General features: G+C 46.4%; 1 protein-coding gene across 2 annotated transcripts in view; it reads left to right on the top strand.

The window, feature by feature from the left end:
• The window catches only part of LIPH (lipase H), a 53,924-nt gene extending 50,145 nt beyond the window's left edge, over nucleotides 1-3,779 (top strand). Inside the window, exon 10 of one of the 2 annotated variants that reach the window (XM_023187648.2) lies at nucleotides 1,143-3,779. In XM_023187648.2, the coding sequence (XP_023043416.1) occupies nucleotides 1,143-1,230 (88 nt within the window). In that variant the 3' untranslated portion in view covers nucleotides 1,231-3,779. The remainder of the gene's footprint in view (nucleotides 1-1,142) is intronic. The other variant, XM_023187649.1, reaches the window with a different exon arrangement.
• The last annotated feature ends 7,659 nt before the right edge of the window (nucleotides 3,780-11,438 follow it).

The following is an 11,438-nucleotide window of genomic DNA, read 5'->3' on the forward strand; positions in this document are numbered from 1 at the left end:
CGGCTAGTTTTTTTGTATTTTTTAGTAGAGATGGGGTTTCACCGTGTTAGCCAGGATGGTCTTGATCTCCTGACCTTGTGATCTGCCCATCTTGGCCTCCCAAAGTGCTGGGATTACAGGCATGAGCCACCACGCCTGGCCCATCCTAAAACTTTTTAATACTTTTTTCCCCTGAATATCAGACAATATATGTTTATTTTATAAAATCTAGAAAGTACAGAAATTGATAGGAAGCAGAAATATATCACCCATATTGTCATTATTCAGGGGCAACCACTGTTCATATTTATTGTTATTTCTATATAATCTTCCTTCTTTTATTGTTTTTAAAGCTGAAGTTATATGGTAAATACAATTTTACATCTTTCTTTCTTTTTTGGGGGGGTTGGGGTGACAGAGTCTCACTCTGTCACCCAGGCCCCAGGCTGGAGTATAGTGGTAGCACAATCTTGGCTCATTGCAACCTCCACCTCCTTGGTTCAAGCAATTCTCCTGCCTCAGCCTCCGAAGTAGCTGGGAGGCACACGCCACCACGCCCAGCTAATTTTTCGCATTTTTAGTAGAGACAGGGTTTCACCATGTTGGTCAGACTGGTCTCCAACTCCTGGCCTCAGGTGATCTGCCAGCCTCAGCCTCCTAATGTGCTGGGATTATAAGCGTGAACCATCGTGCCTGGCCATATATCTTGCTTTCTCCTTGGTGTTTTACTTACCATAAGCATTTTCTTTTTTTTTTTTTCTGAGACAGAGTCTCGTTCTCTTGCCCAGGCTAGAGTGCAATGGCACGATCTCAGCTCACTGTAACCTCCACCTCCTGGGCTCAAGGACTGCCTCAGCCTCCTGAGCAGCTGGAACCACAGGCATGTGCCCCCACTTCAGCTAACTTTTGTATTTTTAATAGAGACAGGGTTTAACCACGTTGGCCAGGCTGGCCTTGAACTCCTAGCCTCAGGTATCCACCCACCTTGGCCTATTAAAGTGCTGGGATTACGGGCATGAGCCACCGCGCCCGGCCACTGTAAGCATTTTCTATATTAAAAACAATTGCTAAATTATTTTGTATCTTAAGGATATAATATTATTTACTAGACTATTGCATTTTTGTAAATTCATGGACAAGGATATTTTGTCTTATTTTCCCAGGCCCCAGCTGTGTCGGTATGATCTTGTCCTGATGGAAAACGTTGAAACAGTCTTCCAACCTATTCTTTGCCCTAAGTTGCAGATGTAACTGTTGCCAGGACACATGGGCATCAATAATAGAAAGAAAGCTACAACCACAGGCTGTTTGAAAGCTTCACCTCACCTTTTCTGCAAGGCACAAAAAGTATGAAAAAACCAAGGCTTTTTTCAGTAGCATCTTATGGATGTCACATTATACAACATCAAACAACCTTGTGATTATAAAACGATCCTGGGAAGGGAGCCCCTAACTAGGGCAAGTCAGAAATAGCCAGGCTCGTGGCAGCCCAGGGCTGTGTCTGCTGCGTCCTGGGGCCTCGTTTGTTCCGACCTGTCAATTCTGCTGCCTGTCACGTGGGTGGTTCTGCCCATCGCGGCTGCAGGTCAAGCATCTTCAAGGGAAGGACGGACTGGAGGCCTCACCGTGGACTCAACTCTGCATTCTCTGTGCCACCTTCCTCCAGTTCCCACTCGTAGAAGGGAACGAAACTGACGTCTACCTCATGGGGCTGCTGTGTGGGTTTGGGAGGCAAGTCTATGAAGGGTTTTTTGAAATCCCATAGGTGTCACATCTATGAGATGTTTGATAAATGTGAATATGCTTTTATTTATTTTCATGGGGCTTATCTAATTTGCAATGAGAGAGCCTCTCTCTCTCTCAACGCCAGCTTCTCTCTCAGGCTGTTTGTTCTGGGAAGGCACGAAAGCCACGTGCTGGCCCTCTGCCTTCTCTAAAGTGTTGTTGGAGCATGGAGGAGCTGGAGGAGGTGGGGATGGACTGACAGCTAAGAGGGCGGCTGCTGGGACTAGATAGTAAGTGGATGAAGAAAGAAGGAAGAGGAAGCTGTGGGGTAGCCTCTCCACATGGGGACCGGCGATGGAGCATGAGGCAAGAGAAGGAAAAGCAGAGCTTGTTTTTCACCCAAGGTGGAGAAGGATCACTTTACAGGTGACCCTCATTTTAAGCAACCCTTAAGCAATGTTCACATTTCTTTATTACCAATGTAATCTACGATTATTGAAGGAAATTTGGAAAATGCATAGATACAAAATAAAAAAAAATACTATTCACGATGCCACCTATGAGAGGTAATTAATGTTAGCCTTTTGGAACAAGGCTATCACTTGTTTTGCTAACATGTGTATTCAAAGTATGAACCGGTTTGCTTTTGGAGAATCTGAAGCCTCCAGTTTGAGGAATCCTTTGCTTCCCTGGAGGTAGATGTGAATCTAGAATGACAGCAGGAGTCCGGTCAAGAGGTCCTGTCGGGCTGAGGCCAGAAAGAAGGGAAGACAATCCCTGGGGCCAGATGTCCAGTGTGAGGGGAGGCACCATCTGTCCCATGGCTGTGGCCACTGTAGGAAGGTCTGTGAAGTGCCACAGGCCCAGTCACCTCCTCCTCACCCAAGTGATTGCTCCTTCAACTGCTATCTGTGAAAACAGCCCTTGTTATGAAGAAATTGACTCTCTCTCTTTTTCTTTTGAGACGGAGTCTCACTCTTGTTGCCCAGGCTGGAGTGCAATGGTGCGATCTCGGCTCACTGCAACCTCCACCTCTCGGGTTCAATTGATTCTCCTGCCTCAGGAGTAGCTGAGATTACAGGCATGTGCCACCACACCTGGCTAACTGTTGTATTTTTAGTAGAGACAGGGTTTCACCATGTTGGCCAGGCTGGTTTTGAACTCCTGCCCTCAGGTGACCCACCTGTCTCGGCCTCCCAAAGTGCTGGGATTACAGGCATGAGCCACCACACCCGGCCAAGAAATGGATTCTCTATGCCATAAATTAAAGAAATCTATAAATATATTCCCGAGTGGCATATCTTCTTACAGATTTACATTTGCATCAAATACAGAGTCTGTTTTATTTAAGTGAGGGATGACTGAACTCTGAGTGGAACAAGCTCTTGGACATCTTACTATCCTTCCTGCTCCTTCCCACATTTCCTCAGCAATTGTGGATAGAGAGATCAGTGTGCTGTAGACTCTGTTTTTTTTTTTTTTTTTTTTTTTTTTTGAGATGGAGTCTCATTCTGTTGCCCAGGCTGGAGTACACTGGCACAAGCTTGGCTCAATGCAACCTCTGCCTCCCGGGTTCAAGCAATTCTCTGCCTCAGCCTCCCAAGTAGCTGGGATTACAGGTGCCCACCACCACGCCTGGCTAATTTTTGTATTTTTAGTAGAGACCCAGTTTCACCATCTTGGCCAGGCTGGCTTTGAACTCCTAACCTCGTGATCCACCCGCTTTGGCCTCTCAAAGTTGTGGGATTACAGGTGTGAGCCACTGCACCCGGCGGCCCTGGTTTCTTCTTAGAGTTTTATTGGTCCGTATTTTGATCTGCACAGTCACTTTTTTGTTCTCTTTCCTTTCCTGGTAAGCAGGGAGTGAAAACAATAGCAACAAAATGCCTGAAATAGAATTTGTACCAATTTGTAAACTCTGGGCTAACGGGTCTCCTAGCCCAGTACCTGGCTCACTGTAGGACGGGTAGATGGATGAATGAATGGATAAAGAAAGGAAGTTTGTTCACTGGAGAGGGGATGAATTTCAATAAGTTTCATGTAACAGTGATCAGGAGAAACAAAGGCAGTTACAAGCGTGGCCACTCTGTTCTCAGTATCTTTCTTCCAAGGGCCCCTGGAACTTTTGACTGTCTCTTGTTATCCTTGCTACTCCTCCCCTCTCTTTCTCAGTACCATGTATCTGTCTGAGTGTCAAATTCAAAACACAATTAAATTACAGTCTACCCTCTTCCCTTCCCTCTTCACTGGTGACCTCCTACTCATCATTTGGACCGTGGCTCAATTGCCACCTCCTCAGGGAGTCTTCTTTAACCTTATTTCCATACAGAGAAGTTCCACACTGTACCTCTCCTTCATAGCACTTTTTAGTTGTATTTTTTAACTTTTTTTTTTTTTTTAGATGAAGTCTCACTCTGTCACCTAGGCTGGAGTGCAGTGGTGCAATCTTGGCTCACTGTAGCCTCTGTCTCCCAGGTTCCAATGCTTCTCGTGCCTCAGCCTCCTGAGTAGCTGGAACCACAAGCCTGCGCTACCACGCCCAGCTAATTTTTGTATTTTTAGTAGAGACAGGGTTTCACCATATTGGCCAGGCTGATGTTGAACTCCTGACCTTAAGTGATCTGCCTGCCTTGGCTTCCCAAAGTGTTGGGATTGCAGGTGTGAGCCACCATGCCTGGCCTGTATTTTTAACATTTTATTTGCGTGATTATTTGATAAATATCTGTCTTCTCCACTAGACTGCTCTGCAAGGCAGGAGTCATGTGCCTCCCATATAGTCTGCATTCAGGAAACATGTATTAAATGAACACTTTGTTATCTTCTGACCCCCATGGAACCATGTTCAGTTGTGAGTAAAGACTTCCCCTCCACCCTAGCCACAGTGCATTTCCATGAGGGTGCCTAACCTTCTCACCAGGGTGTCTAACCTTCTCTGTCTTAGACTTTTCTCCCAGACACCTTTGTTACTATTGTCTCCATTATCTTTGGAGGCCAATAGCCCATTTCCCAGTCTTCCCAGAAAAGACAGAAGTTAGCTCCTTTGTCACCTTTTCTTTTTTTTTTTTTTTTTTTTTTTGAGATAGAGTCTTGCTCTGTTGTCCAGGCTAGAGTGCAGTGACCCGATCTTGGTTCACTGCAACCTCCACCTCCCGGGTTCAAGCTATTCTCCTGCCTCAGCCTCCCGAGTAGCTGTGATTATAGGCACATGCCAACACGCCCAGCTAATTTTTGTATTTTTAGTAGAGACAGGGTTTCACCATGTTGGCCAGGCTGGCCTTGAACTCCTGACCTCAGGAGATCTGCCTGCCTTGGCCTCCCAAAGTGCTGGGATTACAGGCATGAGCCACTGCACCCTGCCCCTTTGTCACTTCTTATCACATTTTCCAGGTGGTCCCGACACCTCAGCAAGCTCACCTGTCCAAAATCTAGGGGATTTTGTTCTTACACCCTCGTTTTAGCACCATTGCCAAAACCCTCCAGGACCTTACGACATTACTGGAGGATGCCAAGCTGTAGTTAAAACCCTCCCTTGTTTGCTTTTCCATGACTCCTTTCCACCACTCACTTTGCTGCCAACTTTGTGTGTTGTATTAGTCCCTTCTCAGGCTGCTATGAAGAAATACCCAAGACTGGGTAATTTATAAAGGAAAGAGATTTAATTGACTCACAGTTCTACATGACTGGGGAGGCCTCAGGAAACTTGCAATCATGATGGAAGGGAAAGCAAACACATCCTTCTTCACATGGTGGCAGGAGAGAGAAGAATAAGAGCTGAGTGAAAGGGAAAGCCCCTTATAAAACCATCAGATCTCGTGAGAACTCACTATCACAAGAATAGCATTGAGGAAACTGCCCTTATGATTCAATTACCTCCTACTGGGCCCCTCCCACCACACATGGGGATTATGGAAACTACAATTCAGGATAAGATCTGGGTGGGGCCGCAGTCAAACCATATCATATGTGCTTCTGTCACTGCTGTTAAGCTGTGTTGTAATTTGTTTCTGCGTCTTTAACTCCTCCAAGACTGTGAGCTCCACAAGAGCAGCTGCTGTTTATTTATTTTTGGTTCTCTAGCACCTAGCACAATGCTAGGCACAGAGCAGGCGCTTGATAAATGTCTGTTGGACAGAACGGAATGGATGATGCTTAGAAACTTGAGAGAATCACCTCCATTCTAACTTAGACATCAACACACTTAACGGTGTTATTTCTAAAGTCCTAAACTTAGAAGCTCCTACCCTTGGACCCCTGACCCTTGCTCTCATTCCTATAGAACTCCATCATAGCCAAGAACTCCATCATAGCCAAGGAGACTTTGGATGCAAGGAACAGAAATCCACTTACACCCAAATTTAATAGATTATTGAAAGATAGAGAGAGAGGACTTGTGGAAACCCAGGGAGAGGTGATCCATCAAATCTCAGGAAGGGCAAGGATGGGGATTTGTCACTTCTTATCACATTTTATTAACATTTTATTTGCGTGATTATTTGATAAATATCTGTCTTCTCCACTAGACTGCTCTGCAAGGCAGGAGTCATGTGCCTCCCATATAGTCTGCATTCAGGAAACATGTATTAAATGAACACTTTGTTATCTTCTGACCCCCATGGAACCATGTTCAGTTGTGAGTAAAGACTTCCCCTCCACCCTAGCCACAGTGCATTTCCATGAGGGTGCCTTCAGCAACAACAGTTCGTGGGCCTTTATTAACCCTAGCACTCTGCCACGAATCTCTTTGACTGAGCTCAGTTCCCTTCATGGGGCAGCTTCATTGGGTTCTTGGCCACTCACTGACTAGGTGGCCCAATTCCAAAGTCCAGGGACAGGAAACAGCCCTTTGCTCCTCTTCCTGAGGAAGACATCTACCTAGTTCCAATCAGTCATGGTTGGGGTGGGGGTGGGGAGGCAAAATTACATGGACTTCAGAGCTACTCTTTTCAAATGCTTTGGGCAAGTCTGATTAAGCCAGAAAAGGTTGGCTGCTCTTCACAAAGAGGCACAGTAAATGCCAGGCTAACTCACTCCCACAGGAACCTTTTACCTGTTCTTTTCTCTCACCTGTTTCCCAATCCAGCATGTGCCTGGGAAAGGACTGCAGTTGATGGAGGATTGCAGCTGTCCTTTGTCAGACTGTGTGGGCCTGTGCTGTAAATGAGTGGCCTTGCTGGGGGCTGCTGCAGCTTGCAGGAGGTGCATTGGGCAGTTAGAGTTAGCTCTGCAGGTACTGGGTTGGGGGCCAGGAGGGTTGGGGATGCTGAGATTGGGGAAACACAGTCCAGGGCTTCTTCCCCAGGCAGACAGGTTGAGCGACAGGTTGAATCACAACATTAGTCCAGGGGGCAGGTCAGAGGAAGCAAGCAGATGCTCCAGTCGTGAGCCTGTGGCAAAGCAGGTTAGCACCACCCAAAATAGCTCTGTCAAAGGTCCCTTACCACCTCGTGTTGGCCAGTTTCCATGACCCGCAGGTTTCTCTGCTGGGTTTCTCCACGGACTCTGACACTGTGCCCCAGTTCCCTTCCTAACAGTCTTTCTTGGGCTCTCAGGACGTTTCTTTTTTCTGTTTCTCATCTCACAAATGAAAGGGGGCATCTTGTTCTCTTTCACTGTTTCCACCATTTCCTTACCCGGCTCCTGATCTCAGTCTTCTTTCTCAAAAGGCTAGTGCATGGTAAGACATTTGGGTTCTGCTGTTCGCAAGGTGTGTGACCTCTGTTGCTCTGTTGACTTCATTCTTTCTAAGCTTCATTTTCCCAGGCTATAAATGTGGGACTGTTAAGAGCTCCTACTTTAGACCAGGCATGCTGGCTGAAGCCTGTAATCCGAGCACTTTGCGGGGCCAAGGCAGGAGGAACACCAGAGGCCAGAAGTTCAAGACCAGCCTGGGCAACATAGTAAGACCCTGTTCCTCAAAAAAGAGTTCCTACTTCATGAGGGTTGTTACATGGAATAAATAAACTCATGTAAGTAAAAGGCTTAGTATGGGCCAGGGGCAGCAGCTCACACCTGTAATCCCAGCACTTTGGGAGGCCGAGGCAGGCATATCGTGAGGTTAGGAGATTGAGACCATCCTGGCTAACACGGTGAAACCCTGTCTCTACTAAAAATACAAAAACTTAGCTGGGCATGGTGGCCCGCACCTGTAGTCCCTGCTACTTGGGAGGCTGAGGCAGGAGAATCGCTTGAACCCAGGAGGAGCAGGTTGCAGTGAGTCGAGATTGCGCCACCGCACTCCAGCTGGGGAAACAGAGCAAGACTCTATCTCAAAAAAAAATAAAAATAATAATAAAAAAAAAGCTTAGTATGGGGTCTGGAGTGTACTAAGTACTCAATGAAAGGCAACTGCTGTTACTTTCCCTCTCATGTGGTTTCTAGGAGACCTTCTCCCCTCCCCTCACTTCAACTATCTCCTGTAGAATGACCTCCAAATCTGAATGTTTGGTCTGAGCTCCAGAGTTTCACCTGCATGTCGAGTGGCAGTGAAGGGCAGAAGAAAAAGCATGGCCTCACATGATGGCAGACAAAAGCTTGTTCCTGTTCAGCACTCACAGCTGTAAATTTTGCACAAGTGATTTCATCCAAACATGTTCATCCACTCATCCATAAGTAGAATATTGACATCGCTTTGCTGAAGTGGAGTAAGTTTTGCCTTGTCTATTTCATCCATGGCACTTACCACGCTCTAGAATGATATCTTTCCATGCTCTTCCCCAGCTGAAAGGAAAGTGAGGTCCTTGCCAGCAGGAGCCTCACCTCCTTTGTCCTCACTCTATTTCTGGTCCCAGCAGTCTCCTAGCACAGGCTCAGTAACATCAGTTCCTCATTCACTTTCTCTCCTCCCATATCCCTTTGACTTCTCAAGGTCAATATGTACCAAATCAAACAGCTAATCATTGTCTTCACTAGACCTGACCCATGAATTTAACAAACAATTGTTAGGTGCCAGGGTTAAGGGTTGAGACAGAAAGAAGATAGTTGAGACATTGTCTCATTGATGGAAATGTTCACTGTCTACTAGGGAGATGGATAATGACACCGGAATATGTATTTGCGACAAGATTACAGACATTTCTCAGGGGCCCCAAGCATAGAGAAGGAATGTTTCTGACTATAGGAGCTGGAGAAGGCCTCTCAGAGAAGATGATAATTATCCTGGATCCTGATGAAAGAGTAGAACTTTGCCAGGCAGAGAAGATTGACAGATGGCTAGAAGAGTGGTGTAATGGGGCATGAACTCACATGGTGTGTTCAGCCGGAATGGAGGGCTGACACCATTTCTCCCCATTCTCTTACGTGGAAATTTGATACATACACAAGAATAGAAAAAAAAAAATAGTATACCATCCAAATAGTATAAAACCCCCAGGTGATCACCCAGCTTCAATAGCTATCAACTCATGGAAATCTTGTTCTACCTATATCCTTACTCACTAAACCCCTGTACCATTATTTCGACGCAAATCTCAGACATTGAGTAATTTCATTTGTAAATATTTTTTGGTTCTATATGCTGTAACAATTCTGTAAAAAAAAAAATTTAAATAAATAAATACTTCGGTAAGTTAAAAAGTTAAAGTATATCCTCTTTTTGTCCTTTAAAAGGAGTCATACATAGCATACTCTAACACTGCAACTTGTTTGTTTTATTTGTATCTGAGCCATCTATCTGGTGACCACACTATATCAGGATATGTAGAATTGCCTTCCTCTTTTAGGAGGCTACCTAGTATTCCATTTGTGAATATACCATAGTTAACCTAGCCAGTCGCCAGCTGATGGGCATTTAGGTTGTTCCCAATCTCCTAACATAAAAACAAAGCTGAGAGAACACCCTTAAATATACATCTTTGCTACCTATGGGGATTCTTGGATGTGGAATTAAATTCCATTACATTCTTGGACGTAGGTTACATTCTTGGACATATAATTGTGAGATCTTGTGCACATGAATTCTGAAAAATGCTCCCTATTTGTCCCAACAGGTGCTTTAAATGATATAACAAGGATGCTTTCTCTCTGTTGTCCAGGCTTTTGACACTTTGGAGTTCTCTTTCTGTCCTTTCCTCCGTTTACTCAGTGACATATCATACCAATTCAACTACCCCCAGCCTCCTCCCTCCAAGTCCACTGCAGTGGTCCTGGATCAGGCCTGAGTGCTTGCTTGCTTGCTTTCCTTTCCCTCCCTCCTCTCTCTCTCTCTCTCTCTTCCTCCCCTCCCCTCTCCTTTCCCTTTCCCTTTCCTGAAGTTTCGCTCTTGTCGCCCAGGCTGGAGTGCAGTGGTGCAATTTCGGCTCACTGCAACCTCTGCCTTCCAGGTTCAGGTGATTCTCGTGCCTCAGCCTCCGGAATAGCTGGGATTATAGGCATGTGCCATCATGCCCGGCTAATTATGGTATTTTTAGTAGAGACGGGGTTTCCCCATGTTGGACAAGCTGGTCTCGAACTCCTGACATCAAGTGATCCGCCCGCCTCGACTTCCCAAAATCCTGGGATTACAGGCGTGTGAGCTAGGCCGGCTTGCTTTCTTATCAGGACAGTTGTGGCTATCTGCCAAAGCGAACATCCTAAAACAGGAACTAAATCATTCTCTTAAACACCTCTGTTGGTGTCTTATCTACATTATTAAAAATCTATCTCCTTAGGCTGCCTTCAGTGCACTCTTGTTTGTCCCCAGATTCTCACTTATTTCTCATGTACCTTAGGCTTCACTGAAACTGGACTCTGGTGCCTTACTTGGGCCATTGTTTACCCATTTCCTCCTTTTTCTGCTTGCAGAAAAGTCTTGCTCATCCCTGAAGGTAAACTTAAACTCCATCTCCTCCATAAATCAACACAGTGTAAGAACCACTGGTTTTGGACTCAGGTTGACTTGGATTCTTATACTGTCTCTCTTTTGGGGGGATGTCATTTAATTCTTCTGAAACTCGGAGTTTTCATCTGTTAGAGAAAGACAAAAATACCTACCTTGGAGGATGATTGTGAGGCTCAGGGATAATGGGAATATAGTAGGAGCTGAATTGAAAGCATTCTGATTATTTCCGTGGTCACTATTGCCGCCCCACCACACCTGATTGCAGCCCCTGGTGCTACACCAGCGACATTTGCTTCGTGTGACAGCAGGTTGTGGACAAGACTGCCTTGACCACTAGACTGCAAGCTCGCTGTGGGCCAGGCTCACGATTCGCCCCCAGATCTCCCAGCACTGGCACGGAGCCGGCACTGGGGGCGCTCCATGACTGCAGAATAAGTGGAGAAAGCGACAGGGATAAATGGCCGGGCGCGGTGGCTCAAGCCTGTAATCCCAGCACTTTGGGAGGCCGAGACGGGCGGATCACGAGGTCAGGAGATCGAGACCATCCTGGCTAACACTGTGAAACCCCGTCTCTACTAAAAAATACAAAAAACTAGCCGGGCGAGGTGGCGGGCGCCTGTAGTCCCAGCTACTCGGGAGGCTGAGGCAGGAGAATGGCGTAAACCTGGGAGGCGGAGCTTGCAGTGAGCTGAGATCCGGCCACTGCACTCCAGCCTGGGGAACAGAGCGAGACTCCGTCTCAAAAAAAAAAAAAAAGAAAAAGAAAAATAAGCACAGACAGATGGAGAGACGGCAGCCTGGGAGGCAGGCTTTTCCGGGAGTCTACACCGAAGGACAGGGAGGGCGGAGTCAGAATCGCGGGCTGAGGCCTGGCTCGGGAGGCGGGGCCTGGCTCGGGGGCGGGTCTTGGCGCGGACCC

This window comes from Piliocolobus tephrosceles, chromosome 2, assembly GCF_002776525.5.
Source record: "Piliocolobus tephrosceles isolate RC106 chromosome 2, ASM277652v3, whole genome shotgun sequence".
In the NCBI taxonomy this organism is placed as follows: domain Eukaryota; kingdom Metazoa; phylum Chordata; class Mammalia; order Primates; family Cercopithecidae; genus Piliocolobus; species Piliocolobus tephrosceles.